Raw genomic sequence first — 27492 nt, 5'->3', positions numbered from 1 at the left:
ACCCAGTTTTGTCCAACTCTCCCCTACTTTACTCTTGATCGAAATTTTTTATATACCTCGTATAAAATTAATAAAATTTGATATATGATGGTGTTGCATCATAAATCTTAGACCATGAAGAGCTTTTTATGAAGAATAACTTTTCTTCGTCAAATTAAAAATAAAAGAGTTATAAAAATGAAAATGTTGTTGGTATCCATAATTTGAGAAAAATCTTCAAATATTTTTTTCCATTAGAAGGATGTAATTGCACATATCAGACCATAATTTTTTATTCCAAACAACATTTCATATAGTCGGTTCTCTAAACTCAGACACAACTGGCTAGTGATTATAGTCAGTAATTTTACCAATTTGGCAAAAAAAAATTACTAAATAGTTAATAATTACTAAATAATTAGTAATCTTGCCAATTTTGGGAAAATTGGCAAAAAACAAAAAAAAATACCTACTAAAATCACTAGCCAGATATGTCTCGAGTTTAGCGAACCGACTATAATAACAATTTCCATTTCATAACAAATGGAATAGTCAATTTATCATTAGGTACTCCCATGAAAGGAGAAACCGTATACTCGTATAAACCTTTTTAAAATTTTTAATAAAGTATTGCTTTCAAAATATACTCAAATTGTATTTTTGAACATCGCATTTATTTTATATAATAATTAAACTCACTATCATGTCATTGATATTTTATTAATACTTTATTTAAAATTTAGTTTGACATTCACGAAGTTTAAAACTGAAATAATGTAAATAACCTATGCTTTGATTAACAAATTCAGATTAAAAAATTAGCCTACTTACTAGCAACGATTTCAGCTGACGTTTAGTGTGTCGGCAGAAAATAAAAGGATTGTGACATCACATTTTAAACTTTGAGGTCGATTATCTCGAAGACGGTTAGAGACATCGAAATGCTGTTTTCAGATTTGGATTCAGAAGACAAAACTACATAGGAATCTATCGATAAATTTGCTCTAAGTATTGCAGGAACGGTAACGCACTAACACACAGACTTTGCGAATTTATAAACGAAAAGTTTTTGTTGAAAAGCAATTTTCATTTTGTAATTTCAATGAACTGTAACTTTTGTACTAAACTAAGGTGAGTTGGGTTCAAGAGAACTATTTTTGGTCTCAGAATATGTTATTTAATTTATGACCTGTCTTTTTGTTACACCCTGTATTGCTATGAATACCTAAAAGTATATCTGTTTTGATTACTATAATTCCTAGCATTTAGGTATTGTAGGTATTTCTATTTTAATATATGGACTAAGTATGTGTAAGTGTAAACATGCTGTCCACCTTGAAACTTAATAATGGGAATAAAGAGCTTCTATAAACATAATCAAGTATTCCCAGTTCAATGTCAAGGCCGTTTTATAAAGCAGAGCTACAGAGTACATCATTATAATGAATAGATACAGATATATATCTATACATACAGCAATTACATCCTAAATCGTTTCACGTGCCCCCTTCTACTGACGCGAATTATTTCATGTTGTGAAGATTATGCAAATAAATAATTACCTTATCTTTAGTTCAATTTGCCAATTACATCACAAGTTTGTGAGGCTACACTTTGATCAAACTTATCAAACCTATGCCGACGCGTTTGATGACTATTTGTGAAAATTATCGCAAAATAAACCCTTGAACTAATACGCGATTATCAAGTAGGCCGAATTTGTTTAAAGACAAATTTTGATAACTAAAAGCATTGATAGCAAAAAAACTTACCCCGTTTCTAATCATGGTGGAACTTGGAATTAGTAAATCCTCATATTATGCGGAAACCAAACACTAACCTAACACAAGCACTAAATAAAATCGAAATCTCAAATCAGATTCAAGACACACTCTACCATTTTGTTAATTATGACATCACGCATCAGATGCTATAAAAAATTATAGAGAACTTCGGATGACGTTTAGGCCAGACAGATGACATTTACCAGCAGGGATGGTTTTTTGTTTTTTTATTTGAATATATTATACAAAGTGGAAATAATGAAACTAAATTGCTAAAAATAACAAAAAAATCCAATCTCACAAACTGAATTTTCAATGTACAATACAATGTAAATACTTAATGGTATTCAGTAGTATATATTCAAATAATAGATGGCAAAACCTCATCTTTAGTAACCAATAATTCAAAGGTTACAAATTCATCGAGTTTAAGATAGTCATAATTAGGTTTTTAATCCATAAATGCATTTAATTAATTTTTTTAATGGATAATGCCTCGATTATTTTATTTTTATCTCTTTTTAGAACCAAACATTACTGTTTGTGTGAACATGTGACATCTACCGTCAACTCAGCTAATCTTGCTGACGTTAAGGATAGAAGCCTTCAAATAATGATTTCATTTTATTCAAATAGAACTTCCGCTTATTTTCAATTAAATTATATTTAAAATATAGAAGGGCTTAGTACTATTTCCTTTCTGTGACTGATGAAGAGAATAAAATTTAATGCTAATTTGGACATTTTATATAGCTAAATCAAATGATGGACAGTTTAATGAGCGACTTCGAGACGTTTACAAATAGTTGGTGGCCTTACATTATCTCTTTAATTATTAGCATTATCAGTGCAATAAGGTAAGAACAGTTTTTTATAGTTAATAATTAATACTAGGATAGTGTGTGGGTAAATTAATGATTATAGAGGTATACTTTATCACTTGTATGAACGTGAAAAATATAACTCTTTATATAGGTATTCGAATAATAGGTACATAAGTTACCTACTTATACAAATTGTACCTACTAATTTAAAACAGAAAGTTATATCTTTATTGAAATTCATTCGATATTTTGTCTTGTGTAATCTGTTTTCCAATTCTTAATCTGTTCCTTTTTAGTCCAGAGAAATAAGGATATTCTCAGGACACTGAAATATCCAAGTAATAGGTATAGCTGACTACTTTTTTAGTTATTGTAGAAATATACGAAGAAAACCTACCTGTTTCCTGCCTAGAGTTCGCATAAGAAAACACGATTTTTAGATTTTTTGCTCCTCATTAAAAATCTAAGTACCTAGTTGACATAAAATTACAAAATTTGATTTTTTAGAACATTGAAGAAGCTTTAAAATGCCGATTTGTGAATGTTAAAAAGTCAATTTGTTGCTTTGCAAATTGCAAAATAAATGAAAATCGATATTTTTAATAATAACTTTTACCAAATTTAACTTAGAGAACTTTTAGTATGGTATAACTAGACCCAAACCCAGACATCCAAATGCAAGCAATAGTGATTTAACCCAGCCTGAGAGACTTGCTCACCCCTTATGAGAATGACATTCGGGTGATACAATTCATTTGGGGCGAGGAGGATTAACTCATAGCAGTCTGATGCGCTATAGAGGCTCTCAATAAGCAAAGTGCTTATCACATGAGAGTCCTGGGTACACGGACTCCCACATGAAATCCTACCCCGATCAATGCAGGTCAGCATGAGGCGCTCTATTCCCGCTATCTCTAGTGACTTATTTTCGATCTATATTGCTTGCTCGGGCGCCGAGTCCCCGCTTTGGGCTACATCCAGTTCAGTGACTCGGCGCTCGAGGATGTGAGCCCTTCTTGTCCGTTAGTTTTGTTAATATCTTTTTTTGTGGCTTGCGCCTATTGTTAATTTTTTATTTATTTTTTTAGTGGCCGAAGCCGTTTTTTGTAGATTTTTTTGGGGGATGTCTGAAACGTATAAAAATCAACATTAATAAATATAATGCGATCCCAAGGTGGGCACGTTGTCTTCTTTTGATAGAGCTACGATTATCTAGCCTTTATTACATATTTACTAATATTTGCTGTTTGGGTCTCCTGTGTTTCCATCTATGGTAAAATACACATCATACCTTAAATCTCTTCCAGGATCCGGTTTGGGTGGTCTTCTAGCTCAACAAATTTTGTTCTGGCTTTTTCCTCCATTATATCCAGTACTCTTATTTGTTTTAGCAGACATCCAAAGTGAAAGTTATTCTCCAACACCAAATTGTTCTATATGGTCCACATATTGTTCATTAAAAAGTTACACCATTTTTAGCGGCGTCGGGTTTGGGGGTAGGTGGGGAGAAATCGGTAAATTAGTAGTTTTTTTCCGTTTTTCAATATTTCTAAAACTAAGCGGTTTAGGGTAAACAATGTTCTATAGAAAAATGTTCTACATTGGATTTTAAACAAAAAAGGTCATATGCATAATCCTTCTAAAACTAACGGTTCCAAAGTTACGGAGGTAGTATTATAGCCCATAGCCTAACCCCCCATACCAAATTACATGATGAAATTCACACTTTTAGTTTTTTCAGTATTTGTAGTCAGGACCCTAAAATTCGTCTATCCCGAGCTGCATCTCGGGCCAGCCAATTTTAAGTTTTAGAATCCTGACTATAAATAATGAAAAAAACTAAAAGTGCGAATTTTGAAACTTCAAAATTTGAAAATGATTTTTATTATTATATATAAGCTTTTCTGGGGTTTAAATTATACTTGATATCTTTTATTACTTCTTCTACAGTTACTGGCATTATGTCCTCTTCTTCTTGCAGATGGTTGCTCTGTAATGCTTCTTCTTCTTGTTGTTGTTGATGCGGTTGCAATATTTTCTCTAGATGTGTAGTAAAGCATTCTGCTTTTTGTTCGCTTCCCAAGTGCCGTCTTCTTTTTTTATGTGTGGTACTTGCATCTTTGGTCTTTTTAATCCTTTGGTGGCCTTCCATAGTGAGTATTCTGTGGATCTATCATTCGTTAGGTTGTTTAAGCATGTCCTAATTAATTCTTCTTTATATTCTTTAAAGAAGAATCTTTAAGATTCTTCTTTAAAGAACTTCTATTACTGAAGAATCAATAAATGTCTTTATTGAATTGATCAACTTCTTTTTCAATGTCCTTTACGGTTCTAAGAGATACGTTTAAATTAATTGTTTCTTCTAGCATTTGCCTGAAGCTTATCCAGTCGGTGTACTTATTAGTTAGCGAAGGGTTATTTTCTTTATATATTATGTTTCGCTTAGTGTTAGTGTTATTGAATGGTCAGAACATAATTTATGGCAGTCATCTATTTGCAGGTGGTTTTAAGATATATTTTTGGTTATGAAAAAGTCAATTAGGTCAGGTATCTTGTTGGGTCTGTCGGCTTCCCTGTTTTTTAAAAGCTTTTACAAGTACTCTGACTTTTGTTGTGGTTAACCTTGAGCTCCAGTGGATATTTTTAGCATTATAATCGCCTCCTACTATAAATCTATTTCTCAGCTCGTTAAAGAGGTGAATATATGCCTCCTTACTTATTGCATGTTTCGGAGGACTATAGATTGCTGCCACTATAAGTGGGTATCTATTAGTTCTAAGTGCTACTGCAGTTAACTGCACTTTTTCTGTTACATAGTTGGCTTCTTCGTAATGTATTTAAGCTCGGGCATTTCGCTGTTTTCTTATTAGGAACATTGTTGTTGTTTAAGATAATTGGAAGATTATTGATTTTCTTGTTAGTGAAGTTATTATGAACTGATTTCTGTTCATTAAACTTTATACGTCATTTTTGGGACCAACGTTCTATGTAATTAATTGCATTTTGTAAATTAATCGTAAATTCCTCTATAGTTGCTAATAAATATTGTCACGACTGCTGTTGCTGTATCATCAGCAATTATGGCTAGTTGAATGTTTTCCCTTTCCGGAATGTCAGATGTGTACAAAAGGTATTACTGGTCCAAGAACCCTACCTTGTGGAACCCCTGCGTTTATTGGCTTTAACTCGAGAGTACTCGTTTTCCATTTTAACTCATGTTCGCTGGTGTAGGTATGACTGTAATATCTCAATGAGTTGCATAGGAAATCTTTTCTTTGGCTTCATTAACAGACCGTCGTGCCATACTTTGTTAAATGCTTTTGAGATATCCAGGAATACTGCTGAACAAATTTGCCAATGCTTTCTCTATTTCAGTTATTATTCGATGGATTTGGTCAATTGTGGAGTGTTTATCACGAAATCCAAATTGATGTATCGGAATATTTATTTGTTAAATTATATGGTTCATTCTTCGTAGTATCAATTTTTCAAACACCTTTGAGAGTATGGATAGTAAGGAAATTGACCTTATGATGTTAATTCATGGTTATTTTGTCCTACTGAATAAGAGCAGCACAGTTAAAACTTCTGGCTGAGCCTGGAATCGTTGCTAGAGCCGTGTATGTAGTGAAACACCAAATTTACAACAATATGAATTTATTTAACCTGACACTCTGGCCCGGGACAAATACAAACTTATGTTAACAGTTACAACGTCTAAAAGCTAATTATTAATGATGATATTGATCGGTTCTTTATTCTGTATCGTTGTTTTATAGATAATATTGGGTCAAATTAGACACGCGACCTCCTATTGTTTTTAACAAAGAACAAAGGAATGTAATAGTCAGTGCTAATATGCAATATCCAAATATATATTGTTTATGAACAACTAATTTTCGGGTCGCACCTGTTGTACACAATAACAAAATGAAGTCAATTTGATGTACGGGGTGGTGTTAATTATATTGTTTAATTACGGAAATATGAATTATGAATATCTGAGTTTAAATACCTACTTTGGGTATCATTAAGACCTCTGCAGTTTTCCAAAGGATGTGAACATATGGGAAGTCTAAAATATTCATTTATTAGGGTAGTAAGCTTTACTATGGCTTTTCTAGTCTAATTTCTTTAGCATCTCGCCATTAATCAAGTCAAACCCAGGCGCTTTTTTGTATTGATGTTCTTGATTAATTTTTGAACTTCTTTTGTAGTAGTCGGTTGTGTGTTAACATAATCAGTAGCTACTCGTTCATCGTCTACATGACTTTCCCCAGGGTTTGGTTGAAATATATTATCTAAATGATCAGCGAACGCGTCTACTTTCTCCTTGGTATTTCTTGCCTGTGTTCTGTTTTCTGTTCGTAAAAGATATCCAAACAAGATATGCCATTATACTTATGCTGAACTGGTTATTTTCGCAAATAAATTATTTACTACAAATTTCATATTTATCGCCATATATATCGTCATGTTTATATAATTCTTTTTTCAGTGTGAATTTTCTTATGTGAATATAAATTACACTTTTCATCAAACTGCTCATCACAGATTTCACATTTATAAAGTATTCCTTTACTGTGTTGTTTCATAATATGATCATTTAAGTTATATTTGTAAGCATACTGCTTAAAACAAATTTCACACTTATAAGATTTTTCTCCAGTGTGCACTATCATATGAACAATTAAATTATTTTTACGACTAAATTGTTTATTACAGATTTCACATTCATACTGTTTTTCTGTGGTGTGAATTTTCTCATGGGAATATAAATTAGATTGTTGAATGAATTGCTTACCACAAATTTTACATTCGTAAAGTTCTTCCCCTCCGTGGTTTTTCATATGATGATTTAAATTATTTTTGAAAGCATACGTATTAAAACAAATTTCACACTTATAAGGTTTTTCCCCAGTGTGAACTCTCATATGATCAGATAAAGTACCTTTTAGAGTAAATTGTTTAAAACAAATTTCACATTTAAAAGGTCTTCCACAAGTGTGAACTCTCATATGAACAATCAAATTATTGTTACGACTAAATTTTTTACTACAAATTTCACATTCATAAAGTTTTTCCCCAATGTGAACTTTCTCATGTGAATTTAAATTACATTTCTGAATAAATTGCTTGCTACAAATTTCACACTTATAAAGCCCTTCACCATTGTGACGTTTCATATGGTTAATTAAATTCTTTTTGCAAGCATATTTCTTGGAACAAATTTCACAGTTATAAGGCTTTTCACCAGTGTGAACTCTCATATGATCCTTTAAATTACTTAGTTGAGTAAACTGCTTACTACAGATTTCACATTTATGAGGTCTTTCACCAGTATGAATAGTCATATGCACATTTAACGAACATTTGTAAGAAAACTGTAGAAAGCAAACTTCACATTTATGAGGTTTTTCACCAGTGTGAACTCTCATATGAACATTTAAATGACTCTTTTGACTAAACTGCTTACTACAAATTTCACATCTATAAGGTTTTTCACCAGTATGAACTTTCTCATGTTTGTTTAAAGAACGTTTGAACAAAAATTGTTTATGGCAAATTTCACATTTGTAAGATTTTTTTCCAGTGTGAAGTTCCAAATCTACTTTAGGATTACCTAGTGTTTTTGTTTTTTTGACTAGTTCCTGTTGAGCATCTAAAATAAAAAAAAATAGTAAGAATCACAATTTAGTTATATATAAATATTATGTTAATATATCCATTCATATACTTGTACAAAAATATGATTAATTATTGTCAACTCAGAGGGCTATGGAGCGCCAGAGGTTGGGTGCCTCCCTAAAGGACAGCATCCTAAATGAAGAAATACGTCGTAGAACAAAAACAACGGACGCCGTCGAAAGCATTGCGTCGCTCAAGTGGAATTGGGCAGGACACGTCGCCAGATTGTCAGACAAGCGATGGACAAAACGTATTGTCGAGGGAGGCCACGAGAAGAAGCACTACGGAGTAGACGACGCCCACCGACCAGATGAGCCGACGATCTGAAGCGTGTTGACGCGCACGGGTTGATCATGATGATTGGCAACTATAAAAATCTTTGTAAAATACAGGGTGTTCCAAAAAGATTGGTCATAAATTATACCACAGATTCTGGGGTCAAGAATAGGTTGATTGAACCTCACATACCTATATACAATAGTGCACAGAAAAAAAGTTACAGCCCTTTGAAGTTACAAAATGAAAATAGATTTTTTTTTCATATATCGAAAACTCTTAGAGATTTTTTATTGAAAATGGACATGTGGCATTCTTATGGCAGCAACATCTTAAAAAAAATTAAAGCGAAATTTGTGCACCTTATAAAAATTTTATGGGGGTTTTGTTCCCTTAAACCCGCCCAAACTTTTGTGTACGTTCCAATTAAATTAATATTGTGTTACCATTAGTTAAACACAATGTTTTTAAAACTTTTTTGCCTCTTAGTACTTTTTCGATAAGCCAGTGTTTATCGAGATATTTTAAATATTTGTCGAATCCACCACATATTTGTATATGGTTAAAAGTAGGATTATAATATAGAGACCTGTTAATAATAATTTGAAGATTTATTTATAATTTACATTTTTAGGTATATTTTGAAAAACTATCTCGATAAAAGGTGACTTATCAAAAATAGACTAAGAGACAAAAAAGTTTTAAAACACTGTGTTTAACTAATGGTACCACAATAATAGTTTAATTGGAACGTGCACAAACATTTGGGGGTTTAAAGAAGCAAAATCCACAGAAAATTTTTATGTAAATATATTAAAAAAGAAGCCGCATCTCGATAAAAACTGGCTTGTCGAAAAAATACTGAGAGACAAAAAAGTTTTAAAAACGTTGTGTTTAACTAATGGTACCACAATAATGAATTAATTGGAACGTAGACAAAAGTTTGGAGGGATTTAAGGGAACAAAACCCCCATAAAATTTTTATGGGGTGGACAAATTTCACTAAAATTTTGTTTTAAGATGTTTCTGACATAAGAATGATACATGTCCGTTTTCAATAAAAAATCTCTAATAGGTAGTTTTCGATATATTGAAAAAAAATCGATTTTCATTTTGGAACTTCAAACTTTTTTTATGAGCACATTTGTACTAAGGTAAGTTAGGTTCAATCGAACTATTTTTGACCCCAGAATGTGCGGTATAATTTATGACCAATCTTTTCGGGACACCCTGTATAATAATTTGAAAATTATGATTTTCTTTCACGGTCATATTTTTGATCTGAGTGAATATTTTGCAATAGATTCGGAGTATTTACTAAAATGTCTTGAAATATTTCACATGAGTAGGTCAAATTAAATTTTACACTTAATATAGATTTTAAAGTTTTAATGTTCAACTGTGTTTTTTCAGTTGTCCATATTTTATTGATACTAGAAAAACATGTTCTGTTGCTGAATTTGTTCCTGGAAGGGAGAGCACAAATTCTACAATTTTCAAAATATTTTGATATGGAATATTATTCAGTTTAAAATGAACGAATAAGTCTGTTTCCACATTTACAGATAACCAACATTTAATTTTTCCATTTTTAACATATTTTCACCAATGATACCTCATCAAAAAGATAATAATAATAATAATAATAGTCTCCCGTTTTATACCGCTCACGTGGCTTTGGAAGTATAGCGGGGTAGTCTGCTATATCTAGGGCCTACGGTATACAAAGGTAACAGGGCCAGTGCTACGCTTCAACCGCCTATTATTACCCCTGGTTTTACCCAAGCTACTCATTTTATTCAGGCTGAGTCGACCTGAAGATCTGGGAGTCGGCCTATAGACTTTTTAAAAATGTCTAGTTGTTCTTGCCGGCGGTGGGATTTGAACTCTGGCCTACCAACACTCGAGCCAAGCATACTGCCGCCTGAGCTATGCCATCAAAAATATCATTTTCGCAATTATTATTTTGTGGAAAATGGTTACTAATATATTCAAATGATTTTTCCACATACTCCCATAAAATCTCCTTTTTAATGTCATCCAATGAATTTTTAATATCTTTGAATTCAACTGCCCATTCTTCAAGATATTCAAAGCTGTTATTATAAAATTATTGGACATGTTTCAGAAAATCAGGTTGTTTAATGGCACCTTGTTCTTTCAACCTAGTGACTTCTTTTTAGGGGTCGCCAACTTCTTGAAAACTTCAAGATCTTGTCTTGATTTTAAGACAAGATCAAGACAAGAAGTAATTTTAGATTTCAAGACAAGACAAGAATTTTTATGTCAATGCCAAGATTTCTTGTCAAGAAGTCAAGAAATCTTGAAATATCTTGACTACCTAATAATAAAAACTAGATTTTATTTTAAATAACAAATTTAGCACATTTTAAATAAGAATTGATAAGCCATGAATTAAGGCAGATAACACCTCTTATGGAGCCAACGCCTAGCTGATTTCTTGGCTTTGTTATTGTTAAAGTTGCTGTTGAAAATAGCCTTTCCGCAGGTACAGATGTTGCTGGCGTTCCGAGAAAATCCTTGGCCATTTTCGATAATGATGGGTAGATATTTTCGTGTCTTCTCCACCAATCAAGTATGTATATTCTCAGAATCTTCTGACCTAGGCTCATTTAAGTATTTTTCAATTTCATACTTCCAAGATTGTAAGTTATCTTTATCAGCTTTCTTAAATAGGTAAGTAATATTTAAATCAAATTCGTTATCTTCTTTTTTCAGATTAAGTACTGACTCTGGTATTGGATTCTATAGATCATTCTGGGATTTATTAAAGTAGTTAGCTTTAAATATTTGTTCAAATTTTGTACTGCCTCTGATTATAGAAGCTTTTCCCAAGATGAAGAGGAAAATGCCTCTACTTTTTGGCGAGGATTCAAAATAACAATAATACATTATATTCAATTAATTTTGTTATAATGTTTTAGCATTTTATCTCTCGCAGCTTGAATGCAGTAAATTAATTGCTCATCGGTAGCGTCTCTATCAATTTTATTATTAAGTTCATGAGCCCATATTTCCAGTTTGTCTAAAAGTAAATTTACTCCAATTACCACCACTGGGAGTGTGCAATATTTTTCCCCTTCGAGAATTGAAGAAAGTGTTTTAATCTTCTCAGATACTGACAAAACTTACTGATCAGAACCATTCTTTATCTAACATTTTCCAATTATTTAGATTTTGGTTGTTGTCACAAAATATAGTTTTAATCATTTTTTACACTTAAGCCCCATGTTAGCATCGCGAAAGTTAAATGCCATCTTGTAGGCACATCTAGTTCTGGCAAAGTAATCTTACAATTTATGGCCTCGCAAGCACTGTTAAGTTGCATTTGCCCTGAGTTTTTGATTTTTTTACAAGGTATTTAATTTTACTTACAGAAAAGTTAAAATATAAAGTAGAAGCATTAATAGCATTTTCTACTTCGATCTTATCCTCCAAATAATCAAAATCCTTTTCGATGTCTAAACTGTTTCGATTTGGCTCAGCAATTTTTATGAAATCCTGGACAGCTAAGCGTAGAATATGTGCGAGACATACAAAATGCTTATTGTAAGCATGCAACTACACACCAATTTTGTGTTCGTCAGGAAACAAATGCAGATCAGGGACTCCCCCCAGTGACAGTGGAGGCCTTGTTAGCACGCAACGCAATAAAAAGGTCTCCGTGGAATCACCCGACCGGGTAATCAAGAAGTTTCAAGATCTTGAAATTTCTTGAGCCAAGACAAGATATAAGATCTCAAGAAAACGTCAAAACAAGATTTTTTTAAATTTCTTGATTTTTTCTCAAGACAAGAAGTTGATGTCAAGACAAGAATTCTTGTCTTGTCGACCCCTACTTCTTTTTGAATAATTCTTCCTTTGGTGCCTATTCGTTTCGAATTTCGTAATTGAAATTTTGTCAGCTTCAATATTTTTCACAGCATTGTGAAACTATTTAGCTTGGTTGTGGATGAACCGAATCCAAATTTGTGATGCCTCATTTTCAAAAGAGAGTTGGAATATTCTTCGACATTGATCTTGTAATCAAAAAAATAATATTAATACTCAGTTCATATATTTTTAAAATATTTTCTACAGCTGGTAAAACAGCTAGCCATTGTGCGTTGCTGTAACCACAAATTCTTTTAACAATTTAAAAATCTAACAATTGTAGGATATAATTTTAAATCTTTTTGTGGTTGAAAGAATCAGATTATAATGGATATAAATGCGCATTTTTCTAATTTTTTCTGCAATTGTGAAAACGAATATGGTGAAAAACTATTACAGATAATTGCTTTGCTTTTTGTCCATGCACATGCAATTTTTTTGTATAATGTTTTGATCCATACAATCCATTGATATGAAGCTTTGATTGTGGTTTATGGTGTGGAAAGCAAATAGCCCTTCCGCTAATGCTAGCTGTTTTTCCGTGTTGGCAAAGTTAGCAGTGCAGAAAAAACTGTTCCATTTTAAATGAGGAACCAGCATTATTCAAAAATCTTTTGTGACTGCCTCTTCGTTGCATGTTGTAGTAATATGTGTAGATGTTTAGTAATATGTGAGTGTTTCCATCATGCGAGACCAAAAATTCTGCATTGCAAGAAATGCAGATATTTTCTAAAAAGCGGGCCCTTTTAAAAATCTGCGGGACGTGGGACAGTCCACCAAAAAGCGGGACTGTTCCGCCAAAATTGGGACGTGTGATCACTTCATGACTGTACCTTAAATAATAGAAAAACTAAAGCAAAATGTTCACATCTGACATTGAATATCTATGCAACTTAATGAGCAACACAGGTTCCAACGTGGGGCCCACGCCCCCACAAGGGAGACATTTCATTGGTTAAGGGTTGAAAATGATCTCAATATGAAAAATGGCTGCTTAAAATTGATGAAAGATGGCAATCCAGAAATGATTCTTGAGGATTGTGTTATTCATAGGAAAAATTTTATAGCTAAAAACATCTCGCATATTCTAAATGAAGTACTACTTTTATTAATAGTGCGTTAATCCTATTAACGCTAATAAATGTCAGCGTGTCTTCAAGCTATTTTGCAGAGAACAACATAAAGACCACGTGACACTTTTACTTATATTGAAGTAAGATGGCTTTCTAAAGGAAACTGTTTGAAAAGATTTATGGAACTGTTTGATACTCTTAATGATTTTTTAAGCAACAAACCTGAAGAGGAGTATCTGCTAACAAACGCTGGTAAAGGATTTGTGAGTTATTTAGCCCATACCATTGAAAAACTAAAAACATTAAATAAGCAACTTTCAAAGAACAAATAAAACTCTTTTCGATGCAAAAGTGAAGATATTTGGTTTCATTACCTATATTTAGTTATGTCAGAAACCTATTACCTAACACCAAAAACTTTGAACAGTTTCATTGGCTCCAAAAATGTGAAGTAACTGACACCTCTTTACTTATTATTGTCAATAATTTAAATATTCTACTGGCTAATTTAAAAGAAAGATTTTCTGATTTAATAAATTGATTTTCCAACATAAATGATGCAGCCGATGTTAGTGGATCTCTCTGATTTATCAGATATGCAGTATTAAGAGGAACTCACAGAATTGTAAAATGAAGAAGAAAACTATTGCTACTGTTTCCTTCTCAATATGTAGTTGATTTAGCGCAGTAATGATTTACTGGTAAAAAAGGGAATTGGCAGGATATAACACAACGTGGGGACTTGAGACTGAAGCTAACCAAATTGGAACCTAATCTAACATCTCTTTGCCTCAAGCATCAACCACAAAGATCTCATTAAATTAAAATAATAAATTAATATACAACATCCTTTATTAAAATTATTTGGAATTTGAATTTTATTTTTTCATTGTGTTCTGAAAATTTACTTACTGGGTTTGGTTAACAATTCCTATACCCCAGGCTGTGGGTGAAAAATAGGTCGATTTCAGGATATAATTCAGGAATTTTTGAAACCTATCAGGTGTTGTAAAGGACGATGCCAGGAATAACTTCTACTAAAATGTAACCAAAAATATTGTGCGCTTTTTTTATATTGCGATTTTCATTTGTTAAATTTGCAATTTTTAAAGATTTTTAATTTTGCAGCTTAGGATATTGATTTTAGAGAAAAACTTTTTAGTAGAAAGTTGTAGTAAACTAAAAAACCTACAATTTGAGCTATGGTAAGTTTATTCGTTTATTGGTTATTGCAAAACAGCCTGCGAAAGGTCCAAAATGGCCGTTTTTACAATTGCATTATTTATTGTACAAATCATTTTTTTATATATTTTAAAGCTTTAAAATGAAGATCTTTCAATTCCAAACATAAAAAAATGTTGTAAAGCCAGATTAACGAATTTGTTGCTTAGATATTATAAATTGTTTATCCCAAGAGGTCAAATGTCGAAGGCTATAACTTTTTGAAAAAACATCGTAGAGAGTTGGTGAAACATCCAATCTCCTTCTAAAGAGTTATATTTTCATAGTCTGATGTAAATAAATGCGTAAAACATTTTTAAACCTCTAATTTTTGGGTTTGAAAATAAGGGGGCAAATTTCGTTATAAACATTTAGAGCTGAAGCGGCCCTGTACATCTTAAGAGTTTTTAACTTACAGATTATTATTGCTGAAGACGAAACCAAGATTTATAAAAAAATAAAAAATTTCTACGACCAACTGAAGCCGAGATAATTTTTGGGTTTTAAAATAAGGGGACAAATTTCGTTATAAACATTTAGACCTGAAGCGGCCCTGACCATCCTATGAGTTTCTAACTTACAGATTAAAGTTGCTGAAGACGAAACGAAGATTTATAAAAAAAAATAAAAATTTTCTACAACAAACTGAAGCAGAGATAATTGTTTTTTGTTTTCTTAAATCGTAGTGCCTTTATTTATAACAATTAAGAAATTATTTTACAGTCATTGACTAAAGAAAGACTTATATTATCTTAAAATAAAAATTATTATAAAATATAAGTACACCTGGTTCCAAAAAAAACTGATACGACTCTTGAAGCGTATTTTGTAGAAAATTGAGCAGTGTATTTTGAAGGATAAATACTTAATATTTACATACTGTCAATGTCACTGCCAAATCTTAAAATTTGTCAGATAGCTTATTCCGTTCCACGGTTATTAGACTTTATTATTAATCTTTATTATTAATACTTTCTCCGCAACTGAGAGTATCTTATCAACTGTATTGTTTTTAAACAATAGATAATAAAATAAAAATATTGACAGTTCAAAAATGCGAACTTTATTGCATTGTGTGTGGCCTAAGTTTGGGCTGAAAACTGAAATGTATTACATTTTTACAAAATTTTGGAATATGTTTAATTACGTAGACCAATTTTAATAGATGTTTTCAATACAGATTTCAATCCTCTACAAATAGTTTCTAATGTCTTTTGATGTCAAATAATTAGGGAAGCTGGAATTTAACAGTTTAGAATTTTACATTGAGTTAATGCAAAATTGTGACGCATGTCAAAATTCTCAATGTATTTTAATTGTATTCATTTTCTTCGAATCCTGAGAAAACTAATAAATATTTTTGAAAAATTTAAACTCAGAATGAAAGACTACATCATTACCGAGGGCTGAAAGTCCCAGAAAACTTCTATAATATTTATTTTAATAAGTTACAGGGCTGAATTGAATATTAATTTGTTTTGTTGTATAATCCACGTTTACAATAATTATGTGATCTATTTGATGTAAAACCTATCATTTAGATAGTTATTATAAAAGTTTAGATAGATTTAAAATAATATAAACATTTAGACCTTAATAATTAGTACAATTTATGAATTAACATAATATGTAATCAGTTGTTTGTTGTTTGTTTATTTTATTATTTGTATGTCAGAATAAATATAATGTCAGATCAATCAAATACACTGCTCAACATGATCAAATCTTACTAAGAGTCGTATCAGTTTTTTTAGGAACCGGCTGTACATTATTTAATTATTAAAAATTATTTTTTAAATCGGTGCTTTTGCGAGCGGCCGAATTTTGCAAATCGCCCGGGCCTTGATTGTTGACCCTTTGCTTCGTTATCGAACGTATTCGCTACGTATACTAAACAGATACGAAACGAATACGTTCGATAACGAAGCGAAGGGTCTAAAATTGAGGCCCCGCCTCGCTTCAAATCCGCGCGCTCGGAAAATTTGTACGTAACTTGTATTAAATTTTGACAGAAAACAATTTAATAATATTACCGTTATAATATACAGTCTGTTTACCACTGTATTTGTTTTTTTTAATAAACTTTTATATGTGAAATCTAATTTCTGAAGAAATAATATTACAAAAATTATACATATAATAATAATAATGTTTTACTTCTTATTATACAATATAAAACTTTTTCTTCTTGTAGTGACTATCCGTTTTGGATGTTCGCCAACATCCAAAACGGATAGTCACTACAAGAAGAAAAAGTTTTATATTGTATAATAAGAATATTATACAATATAAAATTTTTCTTCTTGTAGTCAGGGCCCCCGCAAGGCTGATTGGCGCCCGCGTACGGGACATATTTTAGCGCATTTTAAATCTACTATATGTATAGAACTAATAAATATTTTTGAAAAATTTAAACCCAGAATGAAAGATTACATTATTACTGAGGCCGAAAAGTAACAGGGGTGAAAATTAAAGAGAAAATTCCACACCTGTAATTTTGAACCAATCAAAATACGTTATTTTGACAGATCACCATGGCAACGGAGGTATTTTATCGGAAATTTTTTGCTCGTGGGGTACCCAACAGCGAATTATAGTGGAAATTTTTTGACGTTTACAATAACAGAACATTTTTGACAGACTGGTTTTTATTTGTTTACATAATTTAAAATAAAACGCCAAAAAATAATTTTCTATCACTTGTAGTTACTCAAAACTTATGTAAAATTGAAGAATATACTATTTTCTATCTTGAAATGGTATTCCCATGCAACTACAATGAGTAGAAATTACGAATTTGAAAGCCTAAATAATTGCTGACAAAGCTATGGCGCGCTATTAATCTGTTCATGCAGCTTTGGATTTTCAAATGCAAATTTGGTGTGGAATTTCCTTACCGAATACCACGCGAAGTCAAATTAATATCCGGAAATTTTTTTTGATCATGAATATTTTTAGAAAATTTCCCTCGTCTGCGACTCGGGAAATTTTCAAAATATTCATGATCTCAAAAAAATTTCCGGAAATAATTTGACCTCTAGTGGTATTACTAGTGAAAATTTAGTGTAATTTTTAATAATTGCAAATATTTAATTCAAAAGAAACGTTTTATTTATTTTAAGGGACTTTCTGCCCTCGGCAATAATGTTATCTTTCATTCTGCGTTTAAATTTTTTAAAAATACTTATTAGATTTCACAGGATTCGAAAAAAATTAATACATTTAAAACACATTGAAAATTTTGACAGGCGACATTTTGCGCATTTCCCTTTAAATTTTTTGCAACATTAATGAAGCACCCTGCATATTAAATTAAAAATATATGTACAATGAAGTAAATAAACAATAATATTTTGTCATTTCAAAGTTTTCAAACAAATTTTATACAGGGTCTCTACATAACTAGGAACCATATGGGAAACTGTTTTATTATTAATTTTACGAGAAAAAGTTATTCTTCATAAAAAGTTCTGCATTGTCTAGAACTCAGAATGCAACCATCAAATATCAAATTTTATGAATCTTATACGAGGTATGTCAAAAAATATGAATTTCGGTCAAGAGCAAAGTACGTTTAGTTTTCACAATATTGAAAAGGTATTATGAAAAGTTGTTCAGCATTAAAAACTATGTTTTTATATTCAATTACATCCTTCTAATTGAAATATATTGTGATATAGAAAGGCACTTTACTCTTGATCAAAACTCATATTTTTTACATAGGCATATCTCATATAAAAGTGAAAATTTTTTATAGGATTTGATGGTTGCATCTTAGATTTTAGACCATGCAAAACTTTTTAGAAAGAACTTTTTATCGTACATTAATTGTACTTTTCAACAACGTTCTTTTCATTTAAATGAAAAAACCTTTTAGATATTTAATAAATATTAGAAAAAATGTGAGAAGTCTTTTATTATTAATAATTAGCCTGTTTCAGTTATTACAAATAATGTGATAACTCTTTTATTATTGTCAATTAATTAATCAATAACAATAAAAGAGTTATCGCAGTATTCGTAATAAATGAAAAGGGCGTTAGGTATATGTAATTTGAGAGAAAAAAAATTCAATTAAAAGGATGTAATTACATATTAAATCATAGTTTTTAATTAATTCCAAACAAATTTTCATAATAATAATTTTCGATATTGTGAAATATAAGGTACTCTTGATCGAAATTAATATTTTTGATACTCATAGGATTGACACAATTTTACATTTGGTTGCATTTTAGTATTTAGACTATGCAAAGCATTTTATGAAGAATACATTTTTTCCGTAAAAGTAATAATAAAAAAGTTTCCTATATAGTTCCAAGTTACGCAGACACAATGTCTTAATTATTTTCTTTTTTTTTTAATAAATTGTAAATTGTGGATTTTATTAGAGGAAACCCGATTATAACTATTTAAAATGAATTATTATTATTATTCTATGCAATGATTATGATACATACTTACCATTTTCACAATTAATTTAATTTTCACACCACTTAAAATAACAACAAATAAAAAAGATTGTCCAATATTTTTTACACGAAAACAAAAGTTTAAAATCATGGCAAAACAAACCCAACGGATATTGCAATAATAGTCGTAGGTAATTATTAACACCAATATAAAATAAAATTTTAAAACTTTAACTACAGGAAACCACCCGTTCACCAGTAAAGGTAAATAATGTTTGTGCCTAATAAACGCATAGACGAGAAAGGAAAAGATACTCAAGTCAAACACATAATCATAATTCCTACTAGAGTATTTGTTTACTTAAGGTTAATTATCATAAATTCGAGTAAAAGATTCACTTTATAGGAGTAAAACTGCTTGATCCAGCAAGTTGTGTTTTTGTTGGAGTAAAACTGCTAAGTTGCGTTTTATGGGTGTTAATTTATGTTTCTACTCGTCAAGGAGTGTGGTGTGATTTGATGTTTATTTGACTTTTTTGAGTGTCGCTTTAGTTTACAATAGGTTTGTTCTAGCAAACAGTCAAACTAGTCAGAAACCGTCAGCAAACAGTTGGTCAGTGAGAGAACATAATACAGTCACCAGTGCTGTCCCCTCTACTCGCGCTGGTCCACTATTCGCTGATGCTTTCAAACCGTTTGAAACTGATACTAGAACAAACCTAATATAAAATCGATTGGATGGTATGCCAAGCGTAATCCAATCTACTTCAAAGAAAAAAATTAGGAAGGAACAACAAAATGTATTATATTTTTGACGGAGTAAGTTCAACATTTCAGGACGGGAATAATTATTTTTTCTGTAATAACACAATATTTGATTTTTGAGATTTCTCTAGATGTTCATGAAATAATTGAAAATGTATATAAAAAATGATTATCTTATTTAAAATAAATATTTCTTATTTACCAAACCTGGTTTAGCGCCCCGTTAGGGTTACGCCCGCGTGCGCTGCACGCGTTGCGCGCCCGGTTACGGGGGCCCTGCTTGTAGTGACTATTCGTTTTGGATGTTTGGATTTGTGTTTGGATGTTCGCCAACATCCAAAACGGATAGTAACTACAAGAAGAAAAAGTTTTATATTGTATAATAAGAAGTAACATTATTATTATTATATTTATATAACAATGAGAAAATTAAAAATAGTTATATATTTCACATATATGTATCATTTTTGTAATATTATTTCTTCAGAAATGAGATTTCACATATAAAAGTTTATCAAGAAAAACAAATACAGTGGTAAACTACTATACTAGTGGTAAACTTATTATAATGGTAATATTATTAAATTGTTTTCTGTCAAAATTTAATAAAAGTTACGTAAACATTTTCTGAGCGCTCGGATTTGAAGCGAGCCGGGCGATTTGCAAAATTCGGCCTCTCGCAAAAGCACTGATTTTAAAAATAATTTTTAATAATTAAATGTAATTATATTGTATAATAATTTTTATTTTAAGATAATATAAGTCTCTCTTTAGTCAATGACTGTAAAATAATTTCTTAATTGTTATAAATAAAGGCACTACGATTTAAGAAAAAAAAAACAATTATCTCGGCTTCAGTTGGTTGTACAAAATTTTTATTTTTTTATAAATCTTCGTTTCGTCTTCAGCAACTTTAATCTGTAAGTTAGAAACTCATAGGATGTACAGGGCCGCTTCAGCTCTAAATGTTTATAACGAAATTTGCCCCCTTATTTTCAAACCCAAAAATTAGAGGTTTAAAAATGTTTTACGCATTTATTTACATCAGAATATAAAAATATAACTCTTTAGAAGGATATTGGATGTTTCACCAACTCTCTACGATTTTTTTTTCAAAAAGTTACAGCCTTCGACATTTGACCTCTTGGGATAAACAATTTATAATATCTAAGCAACAAATTCGTTAATCTGGCTTTACAATTTTTTTTATGTTTGGAATTGAAAGATCTTCATTTTGAAACTTTAAAAAATATAAAAAAAATGATTTGTAAAATAAATAATGCAATTGTAAAAAACGGCCATTTTGGAACTTTCGCAGGCTGTTTTGCAATAACCAATAAACGAAATTAAACTTACCATAGCTCAAATTGTACGTTTTTTTAATTTACTACAACTTTCTATTAAAAAGTTTTTCTCTAAAATCAATATCCTAAGCTGCAAAATTAAAAATCTTTAAAAATTGCAAATTTAACAAATGAAAATCGCATTATAAAAAAAAGCGCACAATATTTTTGGTTACATTTTAGTAGAAGTTATTCCTGGCATCGTCCTTTACAACACCTGATAGGTTTCAAAAATTCCTGAATTATATCACGTTTTTTCACCCACAGCCTGGGGTACTAGTAAATTAGGAGAAGTTCACAACTTCCAAACACCCACTATTTAAGTGGGTAGGCGCAAAATTTTGGCTCCAATGCTTTTTAAATGCATTTATTTTTTTGAATTCTGAGAAAACTAATAAATATTTTTGAAAAAATTAAACTCAGAATGAAAGATTACACCATTTCTGAGGGCCAAAAGTCCCTTTCAAACAAAAAGTTTCTTTTGAATGAGATATTTGAAATTAAAAATCACACTAAATTTTCTCTTTTTTTTTCACCCCTGTGACTTATTAAAATAAACATAGAAGTTTTCATGGACTTTCGGCCCTCAGTAATAAAGTAGTCTTTCATTCTGCATTTAAAATTTTCAAAGATACTTAGTTTTCTCAGGATTCAAAAAAAATTAATGCATTGGAGAGGAAATTTTGCGCCTACCCCCTTAAGCGATAGTGATGTAAAAAAGTACCTACGTGACACAAAGTATTAAAAATTTACGAAAACAAATTAAAAACAAATACCCACTCTAGACATAAATGAGACAAGAAAAGAAAGAGACAAGTACTGAAAACTATTACCATTACCTTTTAAATACAAATCATTAAAGTCACAAATATTGTATTCTACCTAAAAACTAAAAGTAGGTACCGAAAGTAACTACTATAAAGTACCAGGTATTGATAGTTAAAGTAACGAATATTTGCGATGAGTAACGTTACAAGTATTCAGAAGTAATGAAAATTTACATCACTATTAAGTGAACAATTCAGTTTTTTATAATTAAAAACTATGTATGTTACACAGGGGGTATAAGAATGTTAGAAAGCTAAGTGTCCATTTGAGACCAAATAGTGCAGTCTAGAGACAGCACTCACTGAATAAAAGTAAATATGAACTTGCTAAAAAATGAGTGCGCAACATTGGACCGATGATGAAATTTTGGAATTAATTTCTCTTTACAAATAAACAGAATTCTTATGAAATGTTAACCACAAGTTATACAGAAACCGCGAACAAAAAAATATTTGTATGATGAGTTTTCAATGAAAGGGCCTAGCCGAGTAAGATGATGAAAAGTGCCCCCAAGTCGATTCGAATTCCATATAGGTCAACGTTTAGCATACATAGTGAAACTAACTTTCTGAAATTTTTAGCCCCCTATGTGGTCATGTGACCCACCTAGAGCCTAATTAGGGTTTGTATGTTTTTATTTTTTATCTCGGCCACATCGAGAACTAGCGAAAAACTTTAAATAAAAAAAGTTGTAAGCTTTAAAAAGTTCTGTCCGAATTTTTTTTTTAATTTTTGGCGGGAAATTTAAATTTTAGAACGATTTTAAAATTTTAAATGAGTATAAAAAAATAACTACATTCGTTTTCGCGAAAAAAAAATATATAATGTGTATTTTTGCATAAGTAATATTTCACGCTGCATTTTTTTAAAATTGGTAAAACACACCTTTAAAAATAAAAAATCGCATTTTTTCGGTTTTTTTTTCGTTTTTGATATAATTTTATATATATTTTTCAAAAAAGATAACACCGTCACTATAATAGGTAAAAAACTGAAAAATAATTGGGGTTTGCTGAATAAAAATTTTTTGTAATGCCATCCATTTTCAAGATACAGGGCGTTGAAGAAAACAAAATTTTACACATTTTTTACGATTTTGCCGAAACTACTGGCAACATTGTAATAAAATTTGGCGAGTTTTACGAGGTAGTTGTTGTGCATTTTTTGACATAAAATTAAGAATTTTATATTTATCATTGGCGCGCATAGGGGTAATGGTCTGAACTTTTTAAAGAAAAAAGATAGTATGCCACTGACATATTTCAAATTAACAATCGTTTTTGAATTCCCCATTCAATTGGTGACAAAAAATCTATCTTCCTATTTTTTCATACACCGCGCCATTTTTATTCAAAAAATAAAACATCTTAACCCTTACAAAGTATTCGAACTTCTATGAAATAAAATACTACTATTAGTAGTTTCTACACCTACATAACTTCGTACATCCATTATAAAAACTAATTCGAATACTTTGGAAGTGTTAAGATATTTTATTTTTTGCAGCAAAACGGCGCCACGTATGAACAAATGAAAGATAGTTTTTTTATCGCAAATTGAACGAGGAATTCAAAAATGATTGTTAATTTAAAATATATCAGTGGCGTACTATCTTTTTTCTTTGAAAAGTTCAGACCATTACCCCTAAGCGCGCCAATGATGAATATCAAATCCTTAATTGTATGTCAAAACATGCTCAATAACTACCTCTTAAAACCCGCCAAGTTTTATTACAATGTTGCCAGTAGTTTCGGCAAAATCGTAAAAAATGTGTTAAATTTTGTTTTCTTCAAAGCCCTGTATCTTGAAAATGGATGGAGTTACAAAATATTTTTATTAAACAAACCCCAATTATCTTTCATTTTTTTACCTACTCTAGTAACAGTGTTACCTTTTTTGAAAAAGATGTATAAAATTGTATCAAAAAACGAAAAAAAAAACCAAAAAATGCGGTTTTTTATTTTTAAAGGTGCATTTCACCAATTTTAAAAATTTGAAAAATTTCAGGGTGAATCGGCAAAATTGTAAAAAATGAGTTAAATTTTGTTTTCTTCAAAGCCCTGTATCTTGAAAATGGATGGAGTTACAAAATATTTTTATTAAACAAACCCCAATTATTTTTCATTTTTTTACCTACTCTAGTAACAGTGTTACCTTTTTTGAAAAAGATGTATAAAATTGTATCAAAAAACGAAAAAAAAAAAACCAAAAAATGCGGTTTTTTATTTTTAAAGGTGCATTTCACCAATTTTAAAAATTTGAAAAATTTCAGGGTGAAACATTATGCAAAAATACACGTTATATATTTTTTTCGTGAAAACGAATGTCTATTTTTTTATTGTTATTTGTACAGGAATGTTATTTTTTTATACTCATTTAAAATTTTAAAATCGTTAAAATTTTTAAATCGTTAAATCATTTAAAATTTAAATTTCCCGCCAAAAATTAAAAAAATTTTTTTCGGACAGATCTTATTAAAGCTAACAACTTTTTTATTTAAAGTTTTTTGCTAGTTCTCGATGCGGCTGAGATAAAAAATAAAAACATAAAAACCCTAATTAGGCTCTAGGTGGGTCACATGACCACCTAGGGGGCTAAAAATTTCAGAAATAGTTTCACTATATATGCTAAGCTAAACTATGACCTATATGGAATTCGAATCGAGTTGGGGGCACTTTTCATCATCTTACCCGGCTAGGCCCTTTAATAAATATGATAAATCAATTTGATGATTCACCCATTTTTTCATCCAAGACTTCTTTTTCTTTTCACTGTTTATTTTTTGTTTTTGTGCAAAACAAAGTACAAAGCCAGTGCCTGACGCCAATCAATTTTGAAGATTAAGGGCCGGTTGTTCTAACGCTAATCAGCATTGATTACTATCAAATACTTAAGTACTGTCACAACTGTCAATGTCAACTTTGGTTGGGTTGCCGAAAACATAATTATTGATGACAATTATGAAATTAGTTAATCAATTATGTTAATAATTGTTATGTTAATTGACTAACTAATCTCATAATTATAATTAACTATGTTTTTAGCAACCCAACCAAAGTTGACATTGACAGTTGTGACAGTAATTAAATATTTGATAGTGATCAATGTTGATTAGCGTTCGAACAACCGGCCATGTGACACACAATGGGCTGTGTGTTGACTCTCTAGTTGACACGGCATTGTCTTGGTCTCGAAACTAAAGTCACCAGCGAGTCTCCCATGCTGATCTTGAGACTGTATCTCAAATGGACAACACCTCGAGACCAATCTCGAAATTTTATCTCAAATGGACAGTTAGCTTAAAGTGGGACATCCCACAAAAAAATTGGGAAATACTGTTTTAAATAACATACTAAAATTATCAATTACCAAATTACTTTCAACATATTCTTTACTACATGAATTTACATTCATTTTCAGAATGTTGATACCTATATTCATATATGGATAGAGTTATTCGAAAAGGAACCAAGCGACAAATTCGAGAATATTAAGAAATTACCACCAACCGATTTCTACTGGAGTATATTGAATATTCTAAAAATATCTAAGCCCCAGAACGACTCCAACGACATCTATTAACAAGAACACCAAGCGCCAACAACAACGATTTATAATTTAAACTAAACTTCTAACGTAATTTTCATTCGTGACAAATTCGAGAATATTTAAGAAATTACCACCAACCGATTTCTACTGGAGTATATTGAATATTCTAAAAATATCTAAGTCCCAGAACGACTATAACGACATCTATTAACAAGAACACCAAGCGCCAACACCAACGATTTATTTTTTAAACTAAACTTCTAACGTGATTTTCTCCGAACTACTAAATAGGCGCTTGGTTCCTTTTCGAATAACTCTATCCATATATCAACTTAAAACCTCCGAATATTCCTGTTGATTTTCATGAAATTCATTCTCGCAGATTTCTTAGTACAGTGTAACCTCGATTATCCGTCAGGGCACCGGACCAAGGGTATGACGGATAATCGAAAAGACGGTTAACAGAACATTAACAAAACTTAATTGATCAAACACCTAAGTGACACAATCAATGTTCGAATTTGAATCAAATTTAATTATGATGACACACAGATATTGACTGTAATAATTAATTATTGTGTTGTGCATTTTTATCTTCGGCTTGCGATTCTAAAAATAGAACTCTAAAAGCACTGTATCATTTATCACCTATTTAAATTGAAATTTAATCCAGAGCCCTGAATAAGAACAAAAATTATTTACATAAAAAATGCGGTGGTTGCATAACTGCACCTGTACATTTCAACGAATTTCGTTTGGCTTATCGCAATGCTCAAACAAAATGAATTGATGACTAAATTTTTACTTATGTAGTCAATATAACTTATGTAGGTTTGGACCCTGACGGTTAACAGAGGTGACGGTTAATAGAGAGACAGATAATCGAGGTTCCACTGTATGTTAAAAAAATCTTTATTCCTTACCTATGCTATATTCCTCTAGTTCTTTTTTTAGTGAAACTGGAATTTCATGAATTGCATCTTCTAATATGTGGTTTTCTATTTTAATATCATTTAAACAATACTCATTAGGTCGAGGTTCCTGAGTACTGTATTCAAAGAGGTGTTCTTCTACTTCAGATTTAACTTCTGTTTTATAATATGTGTTTGAAGAATCTTCTTCATCTTTAATGCATGTTATTATTTTTTCCTTTTTAGCATCTTTATACTCTCCATATTCCATGATGAATAACTTATTTAAAACACTGAATAATACTTCTTATTTGCTGTTATATTTAATAATACAATAATATAAACAAATATCAATAATAAACATAAACATTTCAAATGTATGACAAATGACATAAATTACAGTAACAGTAAAGACATCTGTCACTGTCACAACAACAGAGTTGGCCAACCGACATTAAGTGACAACTGTTGGCCAACAAAATAACTAAGTTGTGATCGGAAAATAACTTGTTGTCTTATTAAATTTATTTTTAATAGAAAAATTCGACCAACCTCTCTCTTCTTTCATTGCGCTTGTTAAGTTTATGTTCTCTAATCACAGCTTCACATTTCCCTTTGTCTAGTACAGGGGTCACCAATTATATTTCCTGAGGGTCCCTTTCGGAAACCCATTGATAGGTTTGTTCCAACATAAACTTTTGGACGGTCCAGAAACCGTCACGAAACTACTTGTAGCGTTTGTTGTGCGCATGTTCGTAATTGTATCGCCCAGTTATCGTCCCATGACGGTAATTTGGAAACCGATGTTGGAACGGTTACCTGACTGATAACTGATTTATCTATTAATATGTATATTGTTGTTGGTATATCCAATGATAAAAGCTAAAGACGTATGCCGTAGATATAGTAATATTATGTGACACATGACAAAAGCTCTAAACAAAT

At 30.8% G+C, this 27492-nt stretch overlaps 3 protein-coding genes across 6 annotated transcripts in view; 1 reads left to right on the top strand and 2 right to left on the bottom strand.

The window, feature by feature from the left end:
* The window catches only part of LOC114329180 (steroid hormone receptor ERR1), a 325624-nt gene extending 323706 nt beyond the window's left edge, over positions 1 to 1918 (bottom strand). For 2 of the 4 annotated variants that reach the window (XM_050654121.1, XM_050654122.1), the window contains exon 1: positions 1752 to 1915. Coding sequence is in view for 1 of the 4 variants with exons in the window: in XM_050654125.1 (XP_050510082.1) it covers positions 1752 to 1766 (15 nt within the window). In the remaining 3 variants the exon portion in view is untranslated. Of the gene's footprint in view, positions 1 to 1541; positions 1562 to 1751 lie in introns of those variants that run through there. The other 2 variants (XM_050654125.1, XM_050654133.1) reach the window with 2 other exon arrangements.
* Positions 1919 to 2333: 415 nt separating this feature from the next.
* Positions 2334 to 27492, top strand: part of LOC114342822 (retinol dehydrogenase 13-like) — an 89740-nt gene continuing 64581 nt past the window's right edge. Inside the window, exon 1 of the mRNA XM_050654134.1 lies at positions 2334 to 2620. Within this exon, the coding sequence (XP_050510091.1) occupies positions 2526 to 2620 (95 nt within the window). The 5' untranslated portion in view covers positions 2334 to 2525. The remainder of the gene's footprint in view (positions 2621 to 27492) is intronic.
* On the bottom strand, positions 6228 to 26921 carry LOC114345726 (gastrula zinc finger protein XlCGF57.1-like). The gene is made up of 2 exons (XM_028296513.2): positions 26560 to 26921; positions 6228 to 8249 (listed from the first exon to the last, which is right to left on the bottom strand). Exons 1-2 carry the CDS (start codon positions 26816 to 26818, stop codon positions 7066 to 7068), a joined length of 1443 nt encoding a protein of 480 aa, XP_028152314.1. The 5' UTR covers positions 26819 to 26921; the 3' UTR covers positions 6228 to 7065.

The sequence above is a fragment of the Diabrotica virgifera genome, chromosome 6 (genome assembly GCF_917563875.1).
Source record: "Diabrotica virgifera virgifera chromosome 6, PGI_DIABVI_V3a".
Lineage (NCBI taxonomy): Eukaryota > Metazoa > Arthropoda > Insecta > Coleoptera > Chrysomelidae > Diabrotica > Diabrotica virgifera.
Note: the sequence above shows the minus strand (reverse complement) of the source record. Positions and strands in the feature narration are given on the sequence as shown.